This window comes from Chrysoperla carnea, chromosome 1, assembly GCF_905475395.1.
Source record: "Chrysoperla carnea chromosome 1, inChrCarn1.1, whole genome shotgun sequence".
Classification (NCBI taxonomy): Eukaryota; Metazoa; Arthropoda; class Insecta; order Neuroptera; family Chrysopidae; genus Chrysoperla; species Chrysoperla carnea.
Genome location: NC_058337.1, coordinates 37,952,394 through 37,975,988, shown reverse-complemented (window position 1 = coordinate 37,975,988; position 23,595 = coordinate 37,952,394). Strand labels below are relative to the sequence as shown.

Here is a 23,595-nt window from a genome sequence, read left to right as displayed (position 1 = left end):
TTAACATCAAAAAGGCTCTTTGTCATTTTTTCGAAAAGTTCTCTGTTTTCGAGATGTTAACAGTTTAATGTTTGGAAAAACTCCAAAAAGGCCATTTTAAAAGCTGAAAAATGAGGCTTAAAATTACATTTTTGAGCTTATCTAAATTCTAAAATAATGTTTGAACATCATTTATGGAGTTCTGAAGAGAGACTTTAAAGATGTTATAATTCTTATTAATAACAGTGTGTAAGACTGAAATATTTAGTATCTCTGTCTTACTGATTGTTAATAATGGGAACTAAACATCTTTTTAAGAATTGAAAAATGAGCCTCTAAAATGAAGTAGCCTGTATTACTCTTCAGAACTTTATTAAAGGATGCTCAAACGTTATTATGCAATTTTGATAAGCTGAAAAATCTAATCTTCTGCCCCGTTTTTTAGCTTTTAAAATGGCCTTTTTGGAGTTTTTTGAAACATTAAACTGTTATTCTCTCGTACCCATAGAGCTTAGGGTTTACTACAATAGAGTTTCTGGCAAGATCCAGAATATAAATCTATAAGTTTTTCTGATCAAGAATCAATTTTTAAGACTTTTTTATAATAAGGTTTACGAAAAAAATTGATTAATTATAAAAAGCTCCGCTTGCAAAAATATTAACATTCAGCTATTTTTGACAGCGAATACAGGGTGCCACAAATGGAGAAAGTTGAAATAAGAAATACGAAATTAATTTCGAAAATCGAGATTTTTTTCGAAATATCCTAGAGTTCTCATATTTATGATCTTCGATAATATTTATAAGAAATACGAAAATCACGTTCATTTGGTCGTAAGACGATATATTTTAAGATATTATGCCTTTATCTCTCGGAGTTTCAAATGGAGATCAGTGAAGCTGGTATCTCGAGAACTTCTTAGTCAGAGGGGGATATGATTTCGTGACGTAACACCTTCACGAAACTTCGTGAGTGGCTTCATTTCAGTGTAACCTACACTATTTCTATTTACGAAAACTTTGGAAATTGGGGCGTTAGCATAATAAAACATATAGTCGTTAAACTGGCATGCTTAAGGCGTAGGTCTGAGAAAACGGCTCATAAAATATGTTGGCCAGTATGTACATTTAATTTTACTTATATTTATTAAACAATTGTGTAAAAATTAGCCGGTTGTTCATAAATTTTCATACCCCCGTTTTCCCGACATGTTGGGGGTGGAGGTCACACCAAACGTCCCAAAATTTTTGTAGGCCACTATTAATCTCTCTTATTATATTCATATATCTTGCATTCAAGAAAAAAGCAAACGGTTGTTTAAATTTTTTCAATACGTCGTTTAATTGACATGTTTCCCGTGTTCCCCATATTAAAAACGCCCCAATTTCACAGTTTTCGTAAATGTAAATGTTGTAGGTTACACTGAAATGAAGCCCTTCGTGAAGTTTCGTAAGTGTGTTAATCACGAAACTATACCCCCTCTCTGTACTGCAGACTCTGATTCGTCTGAGGAGAATATACTAATCCCTTGCGTTTAGCTTTTTATTTTTATATTGCCTCCCTCCCCTTGTAACATGAGCCTGAAAATATTTATCCAAACAAATTTGGCTGCCAAATTTTTTGTTATTTTTTGGGAAATAATTTTATGAGTATTATGCATAGTTCGAATTTCCGTTATTAAAAGTTAAATTTTGTTTAATCGTGTCATAGAGAATTGTCTCAAACTTCCTTATGATCAATCCGCCCCTGTATGCATTTATTTGAAGTTTCCATGGATATGGTCAAAAAAATCATGTTGTGAAAATTACTTTCGATTTAAAAACCTTTTTGGAAAATATGACTTATAAAAGTTTATAGTTTTTACTTTTTAAAATTTTTGTTTAATGGCTAAACAAAACTGGGTAATATAATTAAAAAAGTGTGTTAGCGTTCTGGTTTTTATTAAATTATTTCTATTTATTGGCAGGTCACGGATGATAGAAAGAAATATCAAAAGGTATATAATAATAAATCAACTTGGTAGGGGAGCTGCAGGTGACAAATTTTCACACAATTTGAGCAAGGTTGAGAACACATTTTATCGATAGTGCTGATCCCATGCATGAATAAGCCATTAGTCTTCCATAATTGGTCTTCCAAGTCGTATTCGTTGTAAAGTCCGGCTGCGGGGCCCGAAACGTCACAAAAAAATTTTTTATATGCATTTTTACCAAAGACGAAACTGATTTTTAACGATTAATTAAAGTCAGAGAACTGAGAAAATGGGTAAAATTTCCATTCGAAAAATGTTTTATTATTATACAACTTGACCAAGATTGAGCCATTGTTAGTAGATAGTTAGCGTAATAGTATAAGTAAACGGAAAATTATCGTTTTCTATTAAATTACATTTGCGAACACCGTCTTCCAAGATCATCAAGTCTTCCCAGGTTTTAGACATTGCAAAAAAAAATTTTTTTTTTAAATTGACAAGATTGGGCCTTTGTCAATAGATAGTTAGCGTAATAAGTAAACGGAAAATTATCGTCTTCCATTAAATTACAATTACGAATATCGTCTTCCCGCATGTGTTGGACAATGCAAAAATAATTATAAAATGTTGAAATTGACCAAGGTTGAGCTTTTGTTAGTAGATAAGATAATGGGTGTAATAAGTAAACGGAAAATTACAGTTTTTTTTATTATAAAAAATTTTACATGTCAACCCCAAAAACTTAGCACGCGAGATGAATGAAGCTCTTGGAAGACGCTGTTTGCAACTGTAATTTACTTGATTTTTCCGCTTTACTACACAATTTCGAATCAACCATTTATTCTATTTTGTTCTAGAAACATAAAAATCAACGTAAGAATATGAGAAATGTGATTTGTATGGCTGCACAACAATGCCCTAATTTGCCGCTACGCGATCGGATAAAATATTTCCTATTAACACCGGACCAACGCGAGAAAGATTGCACTTGTAAAAATTGTACTCCACGTTCAGATAAGGAAAATTATAACGATCATCATCATCATCATCATCATCATATGCCTCATATGCCACGTGTTCCTCAAATGATTTCGCCGTCCCAAGAACAGGATGGCAATTTAAATGAACGTCCTGTAAGTTGGCAACGTGTCACAAATGTTTTTCTATTTGGTGTTATAATGTTATTTATTTTAATAACAAAAAGATAACATTTAAATTATTTTACTATTTTAATACCAACTGTGGATTCCTATAAGAGATTTCCAATTGGTGTTTTTATGTTCACACAGTTTGCAAAACTTATTACGTACCTAGCTTTAAAAATTAATGAAACAAAAATTTAAATATTTTTTCTTTTTAGTTACAAACTGTATTTATAATAAATTGATTATCATCTATTGTATTATGAAATAAATCCTGTTATTTCTTACTTGTTTTCTATTATTTTAAATTATGTAAGTTATAAGAAAAAAGAAAATCATGGCTTTGTTTACAATTTTCACTTAACCTTACTTTTTAATAAAAACGTAATAACAAAACATTGTTTAAAAAAAATCAGTGTCCAAAGTCAAATAATTAGTTATTCAGTAAAATTCAATTCAAAATGGTAAGAAAGAAAATTTAGAAAATTACATTTTACTGAATTGTATTTTTTTTTAGGCGGAAAATCCCAACAATGGCATAAATCAAAATTTTAATAATACTATACAAATACTTTTTCGATATATATCACTTAACGGTTAGTTAAATTATTTTTATACCATTCGAAGACCTTGCAGCAAAAACGTAGTACCTATCTATATGTATTTTTAGTAATTATTATTTTTTTTAAAATGTTTTAAGGGATCCGATTGCTAATGGCTACGATAGCCAAAGTTCAGGGATGATTTAAAATTTTATTATAAGAGAAAAATGATTGGACAAAAAAAAAGTCGAAAAAAAAATTTCTAGTGCATATTTTCCTGTGCGCTTTAACATTTTCATGGCTAATTCGTCATGGAAATATATACAAAAAATTATAATTATTACTTTTTGCTCTCTAAAAAGTTCTATCATCTTGTTGTTGCTGTGAGGTCTTCAATTGTGTTGATCATGAAATATCACAATTAATAATTAATTTTTAGTTTCATTTTATATGAGAAGAGCGGAAAAACTTTACAAAAGAATTAATTTAAATAAATATTTAGACAAAATTTCACAAAGACCATGGTTAGCAGTTGCCTTAATTATAACCACATCATTAACGGTTATTTTCGTTTCAACGTTTGTGTTTTTGGTATTAATTACGTCTACGATTGCATTAACCGGTATAGTTTTAATCGAAGGTATAGAAACATAAAAAATAAACTTTCGAAAATCGAAGACCTCCGATAGGTTTCAATTTTTTACCACATGTACTATTATATACTAGATGGCGAAATCTAATTTGAATTATTCGCTAGGTCAAGCTGGAAGAGAATGTACAAAAATTTTTATTGGCTCTCCGGTTAGCTTAAAATTTTCTCCAGACATTATGTTGTACTGAATGTTGATTAAGTACTTCATACTTTAAAAGATTTTCTTACAAATTGTTGTTTTCGCACCTAATATATGATAGATAGAATGGTAAAAATTTGAAACCAATCGAGAGGGTCCAGTTTTCGAAAATTCATCCGATAACGATTGAACAATAGCCAGTAAACAGAAATATCTTAACAAAATTAATGTTATTTTAGGAACAATTATTACAATTGGGACAGTAATTCTTATCGGATGTATTGCATCTATATGGATAATTGTAGGTGTTATTGCAGTCACGGGGGCATTATTTTATTATGGAACTCTTTACTTTCACACCCATTTTTATTCCTTAGAAGCAAATGTAACAGACCTTAACAATGTTGATAATATTCAAAAAATTTTATATGAAAAGAACGAGCAATCCAACGACAAAAGTAAAACGGATAATATTTTAAGAAATTTACAGAAAAAACATATACAGGACAAAGATGTTAGTTCTACAGACAATACATCAAGCGTTCTAGATGTAAAACATGAACAGATTACAGCTGATAATAAAAAGTCCGAATAAAATTGTTAACACTACAAAAACCATCATCCGGGTAGCAAATTTTGCATTATGTGGAGCAATGCATTTACCCTTAGCAACTAAAGCTTTTTAAATATACTAAGTCAATTTTTTCGTTTTTGAACTATTTAATTTTTTTATAACCAGGTTTTCCTCTGTTAGCTGGATAAATCAACTGTCATATCCATCGAATCAATTAAGAGTAAAACATGCTGAGTACTTACTTATACCTTTTTTTTAGACTAACCGTAAGCCTAAAAGAAAATTGAAATTGAAAAAATTGACTTTTTTAAAATTATATGCCATATATAATAGTTACAGAGCTGTTCATATGATTTACTGATGGTCGTGGTTACTGTCTGCTGAGCTTTAAATATGATAGTGGGTAATGCCCCAAGTCGCCCTGTAAGGAACCGCGAATTTCTACGTCGAATATTCCCCCCAGGAGGGGGTTTAAAAAGCTGTCACTATGTGGTGGTGCTAGAAATTGTCTGCTTGTTTGATAATTAATTAGATGTGATTCTTAAAAGTCATTCTGCAAAGTTTGAGTCCAGCAAGTGGTCCCAAGTAGGTAATGCCCCAAGTCGCCCTGTAAAGAAGCGTGAATTTCTACGTCGAATATTCCCCCCAGGAGGGGGTTTAAAAAGTGTCACTATGTGGTGGTGCTAGAAATTGCATAACTCTGGATTGGTACCACTTGCTGGGATCAAACTTTGCAAGATGACTGTTCAAGATCACATCAAATGAACTATCAAACAAGCAGACCGTTTCCAGAACCACCACTTGGTGACAGTTTCGGTTTTTCGGCACAGCTCCGGATTGGGACCACTTGTTGTGCCCAAACTTTACAGGATGACTGTTCAAAATCACATCTAATGAATTATCAAACAAGTAGACAGTTTCCAGAACTATCAATTAGTGACAGTTTTTCAAACCCCACCTGGGTGGGAATATCGGACGTAGAAATTCGCGGAACTTTACAGGGCGATGTGGGGCATTACCTACTATCATATTTAAGGTTCAGCAGACAGTTACCATGACCATCAGTAAATCACATGGACATCTCTCTAACTATAAGTTTTGTAAGAATTTTTAAATTCTTCTAAAGTTTCAAGGTAATTATAAATCTGTAGAATCTGTGGGTTTATTTCAGTGTTGTAATCCACATGAGTATTAGGTCGTCGTCGTTTTTTAATCGATTTTTTACGTTTTTGATATTAAAATTATTTATTTGTTGTTAAATCTCTTATAATATTAATAAAATTTTTGAAATTTTATGCTAAATTTTTCATTTATAAATTCCCGCCAAATTTTTTCAGATAAATTGTTTTCTAATATTTTTTTAAATTATTAACATTAAAATGTTAATCTAGTAGGTCAAATTTAAAAATTTATGGCAATTTGGTAAAAATAAATTTGGAAATTTATATATCTTGTAATAATGCTGTAGTTAATCATTTGGGGCCAATTTTTCGATCAGATATGTTTCATTTATTTGTATCCAAATTGAACGTATATATAATATTGAATAACGTAATGTCTTCAATGTATTTCCAAACCGTGATAAAGAATATAATTCCAGAATTTTTTGTTCGAAATTCAAACATTTGGAAACCAATTGTTAGATTGTCAAACACAAATTACGTTAAAGAAACGTCACCAGAACAAACTGATCAAATACAAAATATAGATTTTGGACCATACGTTGCATCGTATTTGAAGACCACAACAGAAAATTTTCGAATTAATATAGATATTAAAAATTATTTACCAGAAGAATTAAGTATACGGATGTATGACAATATTATAACAATTGAAGGAAGACATGAAAATGGTCCACTAAATACTAACGTACAGCATTTTTTACGAAGGTACCATTTTTCGGAAGGATACGATTTTGATAATGCTAAATCATATATGACATCAGATGGTAAATTAACAATTGAAATGCCAAAAATTGATACAACAAGACAAGAAGACCGAACCATACGTATACAAAGAAAGCATAGGTATTGTGATGATACAAAAATATAGGCGAATATATTTTATTTGTGAAGTATTTTATATAAATAAAGATTTTTTTAAATTCAAACAACCCACCGTTTTTTAATTTTGTACAAAAAACATTTTACTGTTCACGGATCATGCGCATTGTATATTATTAAAATAAAATGGCTTCTTAAAGCTGAAGTGTTTATAATACAAATTGTGAGAATTGTTATACAAATTGTCACAAATAAATTAGAACATAAACAATTAGTGTTTTGAATAAAACTGATAAAAATGATTAATTAAATTCATTTACATAAATAAACATACGATTTTTATGTGTAGATTTTTAGATAGTATAGTTTGATACGCGTTGTTTCCAAACAATTCATTTGTCAAAAACAAAAATAAAGTATTTTTGAACAAAATGTTAAAAAACTACAATGTATTTGTAGTCAAACAATAAATATAAAGCGTGATAATGAAACATTCCTTAATTCAAAAGTGTTCTTTCAACCAACAGATACAATTAAAGGTTAAGATTTTAGTGCCAAATTATTACTTATATTTTTTTTTTTTTTAATAATGAAGTACATTGATATCCCATGCAACGTTTTTCGAAATGCGTAATACACGTGGGTCTCAATTGTACATAGGTACATTTTATAATCACATAGAATTAATTTCAAACATATTATTTTATTTTAAATTAAAAATAATTTAAACATGAATTTTGTATTATGTAGGAATCCTTTTTCAAAGGATTTGAAAAGTTCGCTAATGTAGCAAATAAGCTGGGGAGAGCATTATGAAGGAAATGGTAGGAGGGTGTTGTGTTTGTTCCGATGAGCGAGGTTGGCCGGAGAATCCGTTAGTGTATTGTGATGGACAAGGTTGCACTGTTGCAGTTCATCAAGGTAAATTATGCGTTCTTTTGCTTTGTAATAATTATTGTTCTCAAAGATCTTGAAGCGCTCAATTTGAATTGCTATGTATGTCATATCAGGGTTGCGAGATATATTTTTTTTGCCATATTCGAAATATGGTTTATGATATATTCAAAGATATTTTTCCAGAAACTGATCTACGAATAATAATTCTTCCCATTCCAGTATGAATATTACTAACACATTTTATTTTGATAATGAATATTCTATTCAAAAAGATACAATAATAAAAATCTTGCCAAAGAAATTTTTTTTATATATCTCTTTAGTTGTTGAGGTATCTTGCCAGATAACAAAGTCGTAGATAGCCATACCGCACGTAGTATTAATGTAGAAATTGATATTATTTGATTATAGCTAGAATAATTTTGTACAAATCAGCGCTCAAATTTTCCTGGAGTATATGAACACCAAATTTAGAAATTATTATTTATTTAATTAAATAATCGATCACCAAAAAATTTATATTTTCAGCTTGTTATGGTATTGTAACTGTACCTACAGGCCCTTGGTATTGTCGAAAATGTGAAAGTCAAGAGCGTTCAGCAAGAGTAGTAAGTTTATTATTATTTTCAAATTCATAATGATCATTATTGTTTATTCTATATTTTTTATAATTATTATAAAACTGTTTCAGCGTTGTGAATTGTGTCCTAGTAAAGACGGTGCATTAAAACGTACTGACAATGCAGGCTGGGCACATGTTGTATGTGCTTTGTACATACCAGAGGTTCGATTTGGAAATGTTACGACGATGGAACCAATTATTTTGCAGCTTATTCCAGCAGAACGATTTAATAAAGTTAGTAAAAATTTGTTTTCGATTTTTCTTTGTTTAAATTTGGATGAGTTCAAAAATTTTTCATTTATTTGTTTTTGTTCCAGTTATGTTATATATGTGAAGAAATGGGCAAAGGTTCCCGAGCTACATTTGGTGCTTGTATGCAGTGTAATAAATCTGGTTGTAAGCAACAATTTCATGTAACTTGTGCCCAAGGATTGGGTCTTTTGTGTGAGGAAGCTGGAAATTATTTGGATAACGTCAAATATTGTGGATATTGTCAACACCATTATAGTAAATTGGTAAGATTTTAAAATTCAATATTTTATCTTTAGTAATTGTTATATAGAATCAGGTCTTCAATCGAAAAAAATCACCAGATATACCTCCCAAAGGCGAGTATAATTGTCTTTTTGTCAGATTTTGCCGCCCTATATCTCAAAATCAAAATGTTAAGGCCCTGGTGACTAGGAAAATTTTTTTCACCAAGGAGACTACCAGAAATCATAAGTTCAGAAAGTTGAATCGAAAGTGTTTTTCCATATAAATAAAGCAGATTATTTCAACTATTTTCTAAATATGTTAAGCTGTTTTATTTTAATTGCTTAATTAACCAATATTTAAAATAGCTTATTCTCACAGCTTCATTCTTAAATTGATTTAATAGCTCTGCTTATAATATAATTAATGGTGGAGACAAAATGAAGTTTAATCTACAAACTTAACAAAAGCGAAAGCCTTTATAATTATACAAAAAATACAAAACTCATTTTTGTAATATGTCAACAATCTAAATATGACGATGCTTATATTTCTTATTAAGAACGTTGACTAAAACTTGAAATATCGTGATTGTTACCTTTTTTTAATATGGATTGGTATTCATATAAAACCGTAAAATAAAAAATAACTTAATAATCGACCTCATAAACAGTGTTTTGTGATTTTAATTGCTCTTGAACATTAAATCAAATATTTAAATTACCTTGGTGAAAAATTGAATATATATTTTCATTTTGTTTGTTGGTTTGATAACACATATACTTACTTACGCATCACCTTGGACATGTATTCTTGTAGTCTACTTTGAAATCGGAAAATCAAAGCCCTTATGCTGCTTTTCTGTTGTTGTTTTGATTGAAATATTTGTTTATTTTGTATTTTAATTCTTATTTCTGATTAAAACAATTCCGTCTTATTTTGAATAACACAATGAAAATGTGATTTCTTTATTCTTTTATTCTTTATGTATATAGAAAGAATTACAAAAATTTAATGCAATTTTTAATTGCAAATTTTTTATTTTAATTTTGAAAACAGCTTTAGTAGAAGTTGGAAAGATTTTTTAAATCGTTTATTTCGGTCATTTTTCATATTTAAATCGTTGGTATCTTAAAAATGACGAATTTTACGGGAATGTATAAAAAGTAGATGCGTTGTTGGTACTGGGTACAGCAGCTACACCACTGCAACTTGTTTACGCAACATGCACCAGAATGCTGTCATGAAAAATATCAACTACATGTTGGTACCGCATTTGAAACTTCGTTAACTGTACCATAGGGATCAAATCTGTATTATGATGAACCTCCTCTTCACTCATGAGTGTTTTATTACCTTTTTATATTTAGCAAAAATGGGATACAAGTGATATGAAATTTTGGAAACCAATAAAATTAATAAACGATCAATTGGAATCAATCCATTTCTTTTATTTGCTTTAATTGTAGATACTCAAACACGATTTTCTATATAAAGTTGTTTTAAAGTTTTTTTTTTTTTGTTGTTGTTTTTTTTTTTTTTTTTTTTATATTTTGAGAATTACAGAATTAACACACACACAATTCCCCACCGATGTCTATTACGCATCATCAGAATATCTTAAACAAAATTAGTATGCTTTATATACGCTCATAAAATATACGCTAGTAGTGATGTCGGGCATTCTTACAAAAAAATCGTTTAGAAAATTCTTATAGTGTGCGGCCTCTCTAAGTAACTGTATCTTTTGAACCGGCATTCAAACAGAATATGTGCCATTAAAGCGAATATCTTAACAAATAATTAAAAAAAAAAATATCGTTTATTCAAATATTTTTGTGTTTATTGTAAAAACAGTTATATCCGTAAGGATCAAACTTGATTTGATTACATTCGAAAGTTTAAATTTAAACTTAATGAAAAAAGCATAGACCATAGTACGTATTAGTGATAGTCGGGACTGGAAATTGTTAATTATCCCCAATTTTAAAATATATTCATATGATTTGTTCCGTTATTTTTCAAAACATTGTTCGACGTTTGACATTTTGAAAATAACAATTTATAATATTTAGAACGATGGGCAATCTGTTTTGTATAATGACGGACCAAATAACTTTAGAACAGAAATTACGGATATTTATCAATTTTTAAAAATTGTGAGGCAATAAAAACTTTTAAGCCCCTGTGAATAGAAATTTGGCATTTTCGATAATTTCGATGGTAAACAAATATTCCAGGCTTGCCATAACGAAGTCACATGGTTTCAAAAGTGTGTTAATCAATAAAAACTATCATTAATAACTTTGTACTATGTACTTATTTTATTGGTTTTAGTAAATACATTACACAAATTTATTACGCTGTGGTACGGAATCTTTGATGCGCAAGTTCGACTTGTACTTGATCGATTTTTATGTGGTCTACAGATTTTTTTTTTAATAAATGATTTCTAAAAATTTGTACCAAAATGAAATTTGTATTAAAGTCGAATATATTTTATCTTCAGAAAAAAAGCGGTAATGTAAAAACAATACCACCATATAAACCCGTACCTGCTGTAGATAGTCACTCATCAGATTCATCACCAGAGAAAGACGGAGACATGAGTACATCAACAACAAAATCAAATCAAAATTTGGCAACAAGTAGCGGTAAACGTAAAAGTAGTTCAAATTCTGGTAAATCAACATCTTCATCAAAAAATTCTAATTCATCAAGTATGAATAAAGGCGGCAACAGTAATAATACTGGTTCGTCAACAACATCATCTTCATCTTCATCCACATCAAACAATAATAGCAATAATCAATCATCAGCATCACAATCAAATCATCAAACAAAAAGTAGTAGTGTCCATTCTTCATCAAACAATAAAACTAATAATACATTAAGTGTTGCTTCTAATATTGAAACAAAAAATAAAAATTCACTAAATGTGCAGAGTAGTGTTAAAAGTAAAAGTGTGGGAGACATTGTTGCCACTACAACAGACACATCTAATATAACTTCATCTTCATCCACACAAAATTTGAATTTAACTAACGATAATAAATCTAGTGACAAAAATCATATATCGATTACATCTTCATCAGTTTCTCTGAACTCCACAGAGAAATACGTAAATTCAACACTATCATCAGTTCATGATACTAATGCCAATGACAATGAGAAAGATTCAACATCTTCAAATCATTTAAAAGGTGCTGCAGCCAAGAAACGTAAAGCTGGTGGATCACGAACACCAACGCCAAATTCAAATCTTGTTCCACCGATTGATGAAAAATCAACGTCAAGTGTGTCAACGATTGTAACGCCATTGAATAGTACTGTTGTTGTTAATACCGCGACACAACCGTCACAATCTACAACTAATTCTTCGGTGTCAGTTATTGGTAGTAAAAGTACAACGAATACAGGGTCATTTGAAACTCGATCTAGTACAGAGGTTGGCGATAAAATTAAAAAGGTAAATCTCTCTATTTATTTGTTTCTTACAAGTTTTTGTTTGATTTTATCTATTTTTTCGTCTTTCTGTCGGAAATGATTTTATCTTGCATTTTTGTTTCTCTGTAATTCAGATTTTGGCCGCGCTTTGTAAAACCACTTTTAAAAATATTCGAAACTTAAAATTCTACATTATAATTTTTATTCTAGTGGGCTTGGTTGTAATTGCCCTTAATGCAGTTAACTAGCTTTTACGAGAACAAGAACTTTTTCCACGCACTGGTGTTTTAGTATAAGTTGCAAAAAAGATGAATTATATGTTTCTTATTAAAATTCTTAAACTATTCTATCGTATTAAAGAAAACTTAATAATTAAAACTTGGTGCGAAAATGGCTAGTAGTAGTAGTAGTAGCTATTAACCAAAGCTCTATTAAATTAATTTAATTAATTAACAAAATCATGCGTTAAGTGGTTGCAGGCGTTTAATAATGCAGCACTTATTAACTAAAACCTAATTATTAATTACTAACATACAATTTACGAATTTATGGGGTATATCAGACTTATTTCACAGAGTCAATACATCGTAGTGTAAAAGCAAATACAATTACCTTTTAAATTATTCACTTTAGCTATACTTTATCTTTACCTAATTACTTTAAATTTCGAAAAAATATTAAAAACAGCTTTAGATTTGCTTGATATAACGACATAAATTAATATATACTAAATACATAATTAATATTATAATTATGCGAACCCAACGAATAGTCACGCCTCCGTTTTTACAGATAATACTATTAATTTTCTTTACATCACTGTTATATTGCTCATATCATTTTGGGACAATTTTGTACACAGTGACTTAGTGAATATTCTATCTAACATTTGGTCACTTATAACTGATTTTATTGTTAAATATAATTCTGTATTGTAACGGTTCCAAAACTTTCGTGCAAATTTTTAAAAGTATATTACGGTTTTTGGTAGTATAGTTAATGTATTAAGCTTCTCTATGCAAAAATGAGCAGAAGGCCAAGTATTTTAGTAGCAGTTTTAACTGTGTCAACTTGTGTATTATAATAATTTTCTTTTTTACATACAACTGTTTGTTAGTTTAAACTGCTATTAAAATATTGGGCTTTCATGTATCATTTTTATATACCGATTTGTCTCCGAATATCTTAATAAATAAAAGCTCAAAAAATATTTTATCAAGACAATTACCAGAAATATTTTGTAATAAAAACCCAAAAATTTTAAACATATTGAAAATAATGGTATATATGTAGTGTATAAGTCCCCTAATCCGACAACTGCTGGTTTTTAATAGATCGCTAGATTGCTGGAATGCTCGGATTAAAGTTATTGTATCCAAAAATTCAGTCAGCTCGTGGCAGAAAAACATTGTTTTTACAGTCTGCCAATGATAAGAGTTCGTATAGCTACAAGCAACAGAAAAATGTACAAAATAACATGTATAATGAATTAATGCATAGTTAAAAGTTAGCATTTGTTTGTAAAACAAAGATAAAAACTTTTTACAGTCCTCCATTCATTTTAATAAAAGATAAGACGGTTCAATACACAATAAATTTATTGGCAGACTAACTAATATTAGTAAAAATGTTGTTATGTTAAAGTTTGTATAGGAGAAAACTGTCTGACAATAAATTTTTGGTTTATTAAACGGTCTTGCCTTTTATTCAAATGAATGGCAGATTGTAAAAAGAGAGAATATATATTTTTATAATATAATTCATTTGAATAAAAGGCAAGACCGTTCAATAAACCAATATATATATATATATACGTTCCTCTATCATTGGCAGACTGTAAACAATTAATTTTGTTTTCGGTTACGAGCTGGCAGTCCATATCTACGTATCTGTATTAAATTTGTTATTACATGGAACACTGTTGGTATAAATTTACTACAGTTTTTCAAATCCTGGCAATATAATCATTAAAAAAAGCACAGTCATAATTTAATTTTTTAAATATTATAGATAAAAATTGAACATTCGGGATCTTCACCGAAAACAGGATCACCATTAACGGTTACATCTGCTGGCTCACCGCTGATATCATCAAGTGATACACGACCACAATCAAATAATTCCGCAAATGTTATATTACCACCGACACAATCACCAAAAACAGTTGGTTCACCGCATAATAGTTTAGTTGTATCTGTACCATTAACAAATACATTAATACCGAATAGCAGTACAGCTGCCACATCAAATCAGAATCAAACATCGGTGTTAACGAATTCACAATCCTCTACAATAACCCATTCACCATCAATATATCAAACGACTAATGAGAAAGTGATCATTGGGAGTAATGGAAATATTATTAATCCAATGGTTAGTTTAGAACCGTTAGGAGCATATGGTAATCTTTCCAGCTCTGATTCGGGAACATTAAAAATTACATATGAGAAGCAAGTGACAAGTGACAGTCCACCTAGTATTACGACTAGACAACAAGCTAGTTCAATGGACACAGCACCAGAAGAGTTACCTGAAAAACGTGCACGGTACGTATTTAAAAAAATTCAAAAATATTGGTTCATTTATTTTTGACTACAATCTCTAACTTTTGGATTTTACTGTTTCACGTTATTTGCGAAACAAGCGATTATTAACAAATATTTAGCTACTCCATATTGCTAATGACTAAAATACATGTTTATAATACATAGAAAGACGGATAAATATTAAATTTTAAAAACGATATTTTTGTATCATAATAAAAACGTTAACCATTATAATCGAGAGGCTGACGGTAAATAAAAATTGTATGTAAGAATTTAGTAAACAAAATATAAATAATAAATACGACATTTTTAATGATTTTTATGTTGTGACCTTAATCAACTCAAAATGGTTGCAACGGAATAATTTTGATTGATTTTACGTGGTTTTTCGGCCTTCTTTATAAGCTTGTGTTTCGGGTAAAACTGGGCGAAAAAAAAAAAAACATTTTCTAACTTAGCGAGTCGCCATGAAAATTCCATTCATAACACCCAATCAGTGATTTCACTAATCTGACTAATCTACAGTATGCGTGATTCAATTAAGTAAATTTAAAATGTTATCAGAATATTTAGTTTTAAATTCACGTGTACAAATATACGTGTATGCATGCCTTTTCATAACTTATTATGTGTCAGCGTGATTTTCACCATTCGTTTTTGTTTCGAACTAAAAAATAAATTAATGTAATAAAAAAATGAATAAACATTATCTTCTATTTTTGTCAATCCTATGCAGTTTGATCCAAACAAAAATGCAGTAGGTACAACATCAAGGAACAAAAATGTACTATTACTATTCGCACTTGAGAACCAGTCGTGCCAACTACTAAAATCCTAATAATATTTATCAAAGTTTTATTATTTCTGAAATTTCATCTTAAATTTTGTGTGTGAAAGTGTAAAAGTTATAAATTAATTGTTTATATTTCATAGTAGTATTTTAATAAAAATTTATGTTTAAGGTTTTCGCTTGAATAGATTTATAAAACTTGATATAGATAGATAGTTAAGGATCCGTGGGCGATATAGGTTAGAGTGTACATGAATTGAAAGTACCTCTAAACAACAATTTATGTATAACTGTAGTCAAAATGAAATGAACTCTGCCTTAATTTAATAAACGGTTAATGAAATATCCTTTCTAATTTTTCGTCACTTAGTACTATTCAATTAAGATCACAATCGATTGACAATAAAAACGAAAAAACAGTTGCCGGTGGGCGTGGTAAAAAACGTGGTTCTGCTGGTGGTGGTTCACAATCACAACCGGCTACCACAACATCACCCCAAACACCGGTATCAAATAATCTTCCAATAAATGCAAACAAACGAAGTAGTCGATCACAGCAACAGCAAACACCACCTCCTACATCAGCGTCGTCTACGTCAATCCAAGGTGCCTTTAGTAGTATAACACAACAAAATAAAACAATGAAAGAATCCCCACCTAGTTCACCAGAGGGATCAGAGGCAGCAGCCAGTGTTTCATCAACCGGTAAACGAAATAAAGGCCGTAATAATAAATCTTCTCAACAGAATCCAACACAATCCAATTCAGTTTTGAATTTAAATCATGATTCTAGTCATGATTCCAAAGATATTAAAATGTAAATATTCATCTTTTTATTCTCATGGGCGATGCGATCAAAAATAATCCTTTTTTTAGAAATGTATCGTACAATTTATTGATTTTTTATTATATTTCTGAATTTTTATTTTTTAAGTTAAATTTAATGATTATCTTCGATATAATCGCCGAACATAAAATTGATGTTAAGATATTTTCCACATCGATGTTAAATAACGTTTTCGCATGTTAATGTAGTTTTGATTATGTAATTTGGTCGTTTTTTGTTTGTAATTTTATAGTTTCAATTTGTAATCTTGTACTCGTAGTTGCTTGTTATTTTTACGCGTCGTCCATAACTAGAGCTAATTATTAGTTAATAAGACGCGAATTATTGTAGGTTTTGCGTGTACGTGATTGTAAAACATCGATGGTTAAATCTTAACATCAATTTTAACTTTAAACTTATAAAAAAAAGAGAATTGATCAAATCGCTCTACTCTTCATCGATTGCAAATAACAATTTTTTAATGAAATTTTATAATTAGATTTCAGAATGGAATCAATGCACCACATATGTTAGGAAATCAATTGAATCCAAATTCACATATGGCGCAAAAAATGTCTGATCATTTAAATTCAGAACTAGAAGCGCATAGTATATTTTCAGCGGATGCATTACCTGCAAATAGTTTAATTGGACCACAACTTCATAATCGAGTTATAGCCTCTGTAAGTTAAATATATATACAAAAATTTGAAATAATATTATTTGTACTATTTTTTTTTATATTATATTAATTAATCAATTTTTGATTTGCCCCTTGATTCCTGAAAGGTCCAAGACCTAAGTTCTATTTGTTCAAGTTCACACAAGTTTAATTTTATTAACTATTGTTAGAAGTATAATATAAACATAATATTGGATCATTTTCTTTAAAATTTTAAAAATATTTTTTTAACTAGTAGTTTTTTATGTATTTTTAGGCACGAGGCGGTAATTCAAATCAATCAAATTCGAGTGCATTTTCAATGTTAGGTGGAAATAATGCTTCAGGCGTTGTACCACAAACACTTGATCAATTATTAGAACGACAATGGGAACAAGGATCGCAGTTTTTAATGGAGCAGGCGCAACACTTCGATAGTGAGTGTATGATGGTTTTTGCTTTGCCTATTCATTAGTTATAGTGAAATATTCATAATTTTTGTTATTATACAAGGCGGTAACAGATGGGATTACAATTTTCTTAACTTTTAAGAGTTCTGTTCGCTAGATATGATATTTATTAAAGTGTTTTAGGTTTTTTGAATCACTTGAAATCGAATGATACCTTATTTTTAAAATTAAAGGCGTTTAGTTAAAAATAGCACTACAAAAACTTTTTTTTTTTAAATCGATGGAGTATAGATAAAGATACTAAACACTAGTTTGCATGTTCATAGTTCACATTTTTGCATTATGAAGCTGAACACATAGACTGATTGTAAAAGTCATAAATTTGAAGCTTTTACCTGCCATTCTATGGTTTAAGTTTATCATATCGATACCAAAGGCAGGAGTTGTTTTCTTCGTTACTACAAAATAGACAAAATTAAGAATGCCACATTCATTTTTTACCATGAACTAGGATATGTCATCCTAGTTCATCCTAGGGCATTCAAAAAGATCTGTGACATCATATATATTGGGTGTAATATACTCAAAAAGGGTATCCATATACAAAGTTTGAAAATCACCAATACATTAAAGATGGACATTATATATGATGTCACCGATCTTTTTGAATGCCCAAGCTTTACTATAGTTTCTCTACTAAAAAATTTTTGTTGGTGATTTTTTATTTATTGATAAAATTCTGAATAGTCGCTTTTGGAAGTTAAGTTTATGATTGTTATTCTCGAATAATACCCAATGTATAAAATCTTTAATGACACATTTTCGTTATTTTTTTCATTTTACCTTCCTTTGCTTTGCGATAATATCTATTATTATGTATATATGTCATTAAATTTGAATTATGTTTGTATAAATACGGTGGATAATTGCTAATAGTTTATCTCTGTCATTAAATACAGTTGCATCATTGTTATCCTGTCTGCACCAACTGCGGGCAGAGAATTTAAGACTTGAAGAACATGTATCTAGTTTATTACAACGGCGTGACCATTTGCTAGCAGTTAATGCACGTTTGGCAATACCCTTAACTTCACAACAACAAATTACAGCATCGTCAACACCGTCTACTCAACACACAGGTTAGTTTTATACACTAATCAGTTAATTATTTAAAACTGTATATATTCGCACCGTGCGTGAGTTTTATTGGAGGCGTTTCCGTGGTAACGATACACTACTTTAATTATAGAATTGTATGGATGCATATATAATTGTATGGATTGCATTTATGACTTACATTGAAAATTTAATATTATTGTCTCACAAATTTAAATAAATAATTATGATAATTTACATTTGAAAAATAATATTTGTGAAATTTGATTTCTTATTTTCACAATTTTTAATGCATTAAGTTTAATTAGTGTTCTTCAATAATTTTTAATTTGACATTTTCTATAACATTAACATGTAAAGAATTGCAAATTAGTCATACCAGCCTCCTTTATCGCCAAAATTTTTCACTGGAAGCGCTGGCATCGATTTTATTGTCCCTACCATGACTACGCACACAACGAATACGGGAGTCAACGAAATCTTTACATAATCTAATTTGGTTAAAATTACAAATTTCTTTTTCGAATTGGAACTATATTTAATAAAAATATTTTTTGTCATAAAAGATGATAAAATGTCGGTTGTATTTAATTTTATTTACTTTAAAATAAAATCTACTAATTTATTTAAATAATTAGATAGGTAGATCATACAGTAAAATAGTGATGGATTAGAGTGTCTCATTTCCTCACTTCTGCCTTGTAGGGGCCTGAGGAGGGGTCTGAATAGTATTCCAGGCCCTTAATCTTACTTGTACAATAGCCATTCGTAAATCTTAGCTCAATATTTTTAAGAGCTTCACGATATCTACTTTTATGCTTTCCATTGGTAGATTATTTCTAAAATAATTAAAGAGAAATGAAAAAAATACACTCACACCAGGACAATATGTCTTTATAATTTACGTCATTGTTTCATAAATAAACATCAATTATGTTAAAGATTTTGACGTTCAAAACTGTGTGCAAGTTAGTCAACAAAAACATAAATGATTTCTAAAATACTTTTATTTAAATACATGGCAGTGGGGCGACAAAATCATGATTGTTTTGAAAACTGTAAATTTAACTCAGGCTCGCAAAATTATTAAACTTTTCACTCTCAGTCTAATTACATTAGTAGTCTAATATAAAATATCTGGATGACCGAGCTTCGCTCGGTTATTCGCCAATAGATGTCAGCAAGAATCATATTTTTCACTTTAGACTACTCAAACGCCTCCTTTTTGTTATGTTATAATTTGCATTGTATTTCATTAACTACGTTATACACCAATAGATGTCTGATGAATTTTTCATGAAAAGACGGATAAAACGACATTTCTGATAAATGAAACCTAGCTAGATCGACTTATCGCCCCAAAAAACCCCTACATACTCATTTTCATGAAAATCGTTGGAGCCATTTCCAAGATCGTTGATATATATATATATATATATATATACAAGAATTGCTCGTTTAAATATATAAGATAAGTCTGCGACTAAAATTAATTGGTAATTTGAATAAACCAATTTACAGCATCAATACCATCGGTATTAAATGATGTGTCATCACGATCACGTCTAACTTCATCTGCAAGTGCTACAACAAATTATCCAAGTGGTCAGCAACAACCAATTGTTGAGAATGGACTACCCTCAGAGCACATAACACAAGGATATACCCAACAATCACAATCACAACAGCATAGATCATCAAATTCATCTCAACCCAGTCCTACGATAAGGTCAGTATTATTTAAATATTCAAATTCAAATAACAATAATTTTTAGTGTTGTTGTTTATTTAATTTTTATTTATGTTTGTTTGAGTTTTTTGTATTTTTTCGTTTTGTTTTTTGTTTTTGTTTTTGTGTAAATTGATGATGTAGACATTCACAATCGTCTAGTTACATTCCGACTTCTAGTTCTGCACAACAACATGGCGTGTTACGTGGATCTAGGAGTAGTAGTGTTCCTGACAATAGTCGAGGAAATCAAGCATATAATACATACCATCAAGGACAAATTTCATCCGTTGTAACATCACAATCACAGCATCAACAACAGGTAAACTATCTTTTTGTAGAAGTGGATCCTTCTTAATTCAGTAATATGGTACTTAAGAGTTTGTCTTAAATTGAAGTCCATTGAAATTTTTATGATAGGAGGGGGCTGACTCAACAAAATTTTCTCCCCCGAAATTCTTAATAGATGAGCGCCGCACTAAGTTTGACAATATTCTTCATATTGCTAAGTACCCTATTGAATAGCAAAAGTAATAGTCACAATTCTCAACCTACACACTAATTTCTAGAGGTTTATTTATCAATGGCATTAAATGCTGACAAACACCGGGACTATTAAGCATATCAATAGAGAGCACATTAAATTATCTAACTGGAATTCTAGAACGCAGTGGATCTATAGAGAACTAGTGACGAAATCACTGGAAAACGTTTCCGAACTAGGTCTCTCCGTTGTGCAAGTTAATACTTCCATACAAAAGAAAACTTAGTTATTTGTGTGAACGAGTTATTTAGTTTAATGTTTTTATGAAGAAATCGAAAAACGTTTCTAATAGTAATTTTTGAATCTCCATGACTTTTTGAACATTAAAAGACAAAAATATCAAACAAAAGCTGTTGTTGATAAGGTTCCTTACAGGTTTTCGTTATCATATTTTAAGTAAATTCAATCTCGAAAAATCATTGGCTTCGCCTTAAAATTTAAGATAGCCTTTATGGAATTACAGGAAAAAAGAGACTTAGGGAAAGTATTTCGAGGACAACTCCTATCTAAGGTTAAAATTTCTCTGGAAGTAAATTTAACGCAAAACTAGCACCTTTTTCGACGATATTGTCTATAAGATTATTTTGTTTTTATTTTTTATTTGTTTTTCTTATTTATTTTTTCTGTTTTTGGTTTTTCTTTTCGTAACTTTCAGTATTCAAGCAAATTGATCATTATATTTGAATTCGTTTAGTGGCCAATTTGCTTTGCGTACCTTAAAAAAATTCCTATCCAACTTTATCCTCCGTCATATACATCAAAATTTACTATCCTGGTTAAATTTTCACAAGGTAAGTTTTCAAAAATTTCTAAATTCAAATTTAAGAATCTCTCATAACAACCGAGGATCAGCAGGCGAAATACAACGAATTTTCAATTTTCCTATAATCCTGCATCCACCAGTAAGGGGTATGGTGGTAATTGATGAAAGATAGACAAAAAAAAATTACTGATTTTGATTCGAAACCATAAACATAAACCATTAGCCAATTTTTATTTAGATCATCAACATTGATACCATTTTTTCTTGTAAACCATTTCTTGTAGACGTGGATAAAAGGCTCAGGAAAATTTTTATTGCATTTTTAAAGATGTTCCTGACGATCGATACCTGACATGAATGTACCAAAGAAATTTTTTCATTATTTCGTTTGATGGATAAAAAACTATCCCTTACTTTTTTTATCAATATTAGCTGGTGTGGTAATGTCACGAAAAAGTTGATTTTAAGATGGTTGGATTTTCAATTTTTTTTTTCTTAATGAAATTGGGTAGGGGTGAAGTAAGCTGCAAAAAAAGCTGATTTTAATACAATTTAAAAAATTTTTTACATATTATTCTAATAATTTAAAAAAATGTATCTCAAATAGTACAAGAATAAAGAGATGGAAACAAAGAAAAGTGTAAATATCTAGTGTCTTTTTTCACAATTATCGGTTTCATTTAATAGGCACGCGGAATTATGTATTCTTCGTTGGGTGAACAGTTTAGTATCGTTAGTAGCAAATAACTACACGCTACAAAAAATAATCCCCATTTATTAAAAAATATAGGTGAAATTATTATAGAAACTCATAATATTTTAAACTAAAATATTTTATTGTTCTTTTTGCACTCTTAATAATTACAATTATATATATTTAATATTGAAAAAATTTTTTTTTTCGCACTTGCCACTTACCAATAAAATAATAAGCTATTTTCATAAAATCAATAATAAACTATTAATCGTAAAATAAAAAAAAAATATTAAAAATTTGTCTATACGTCATGTTCATGCCATTGGTATAGTGTGTAGCTATAATTATTTCTGCGAGGTGTAGCTTATTCGATTTCTGCACTCAGCAAATACAGGCTATATTTTTTTGCATCAAACCCATTTTTAAAATTCAGCAAAAAAATTTATGACGTCAGAAATTGTCTATTTTGTTAATTTACTTCAAACTTTAGTTTTATCATCATTTTGTCGAACCATTACAAAATTATTACCACCATTCCCTAACTACTAATTAAATTGAGAGGCCCTTCATTAAAACTGAAATATTCATTTAATTATTTTTTTTCAATCATTTTAATTAGATAAATGTTCGTCGAGAAAATGAATTGCATCATTCAATGGGCACCTCTAGTTCAAAGCCAAGCTGAAAGGCGTCGTATAAAAATGGAAATTTTTCAATAGGTTTTTTATTAAATATAAATAAATAATTGACTGAAAGATTTATTTAAAAAAAACATTATGTATGTAATTTGTAATTATATTACTGTTTATATTATAAGAATTCATTTTAAGTACAGAGACTTGATAAAGCTTAGTTTTTGGATAATATCGTAACTAGGACATTGTTAATTGGATATGAATTTTTTTAAACAAAATTAAATTTTCGTTAATATGATTATTAAAATTTTTTTTAGTTTAAAGCTTGTGTATAAAATAGATGTTTTTGAGTCGAGTTTGTGTCACGAAATTTTATCTGTATGGTAAAAATAATAATTATTATTAGAAATGTACAAGAAATTTTAATATCGCTG

At 29.5% G+C, this 23,595-nt stretch overlaps 3 protein-coding genes across 4 annotated transcripts; all 3 read left to right on the top strand.

The window, feature by feature from the left end:
• Positions 1–3,479: 3,479 nt before the first annotated feature.
• Positions 3,480–5,906, top strand: LOC123304970. Its single transcript, XM_044886541.1, has 4 exons — positions 3,480–3,558; positions 3,612–3,690; positions 4,076–4,276; positions 4,667–5,906. The coding sequence occupies exons 1-4, from the start codon at positions 3,556–3,558 to the stop codon at positions 5,020–5,022; spliced, it is 639 nt and encodes a 212-aa protein (XP_044742476.1). The 5' UTR covers positions 3,480–3,555; the 3' UTR covers positions 5,023–5,906.
• A 649-nt stretch (positions 5,907–6,555) lies between these two features.
• On the top strand, positions 6,556–7,548 carry LOC123304495 (heat shock protein 27-like). The gene is made up of 2 exons (XM_044886367.1): positions 6,556–7,028; positions 7,464–7,548. The coding sequence occupies exons 1-2, from the start codon at positions 6,556–6,558 to the stop codon at positions 7,546–7,548; spliced, it is 558 nt and encodes a 185-aa protein (XP_044742302.1).
• LOC123305019 (protein AF-10-like) lies at positions 7,386–23,297 on the top strand. 2 transcript variants are annotated; one of them, XM_044886617.1, is made up of 14 exons: positions 7,386–7,543; positions 7,755–7,925; positions 8,430–8,509; positions 8,593–8,757; positions 8,841–9,038; positions 11,507–12,466; positions 14,455–14,990; positions 16,151–16,597; positions 17,106–17,277; positions 17,545–17,704; positions 18,637–18,816; positions 20,315–20,522; positions 20,667–20,844; positions 23,146–23,297. In XM_044886617.1, exons 2-14 carry the CDS (start codon positions 7,817–7,819, stop codon positions 23,209–23,211), a joined length of 3,459 nt encoding a protein of 1,152 aa, XP_044742552.1. In that variant the 5' UTR covers positions 7,386–7,543; positions 7,755–7,816; the 3' UTR covers positions 23,212–23,297. The 2 variants fall into 2 exon arrangements, with proteins under 2 accessions (XP_044742552.1, XP_044742551.1); XM_044886616.1 differs by having other exon boundaries at positions 17,106–17,289; positions 17,545–17,710; positions 23,146–23,296.
• Positions 23,298–23,595: the final 298 nt, after the last annotated feature.

What these genes read in the sequence shown, in the direction of transcription:
- LOC123305019 (XM_044886616.1), top strand. Translation starts at nt 7,817, where the DNA reads ATGAAGGAAATGGTAGGAGGGTGTTGTGTTTGTTCCGATGAGCGAGGT. An exon ending in CAGCAGAACGATTTAATAAA is followed by an intron (nt 8,758 to 8,840) that starts GTTAGTAAAAAT and finishes TTTTTGTTCCAG; the next exon opens with TTATGTTATATATGTGAAGA. An exon ending in GATTCCAAAGATATTAAAAT is followed by an intron (nt 16,598 to 17,105) that starts GTAAATATTCAT and finishes TTTTATAATTAG; the next exon opens with ATTTCAGAATGGAATCAATG.
- LOC123304495 (XM_044886367.1), top strand. Translation starts at nt 6,556, where the DNA reads ATGTCTTCAATGTATTTCCAAACCGTGATAAAGAATATAATTCCAGAA. An exon ending in CGTATACAAAGAAAGCATAG is followed by an intron (nt 7,029 to 7,463) that starts GTATTGTGATGA and finishes ATGTATTTGTAG; the next exon opens with TCAAACAATAAATATAAAGC.
- LOC123304970 (XM_044886541.1), top strand. An exon ending in TCGATATATATCACTTAACG is followed by an intron (nt 3,691 to 4,075) that starts GTTAGTTAAATT and finishes ATTAATTTTTAG; the next exon opens with TTTCATTTTATATGAGAAGA. An exon ending in CGGTATAGTTTTAATCGAAG is followed by an intron (nt 4,277 to 4,666) that starts GTATAGAAACAT and finishes ATGTTATTTTAG; the next exon opens with GAACAATTATTACAATTGGG.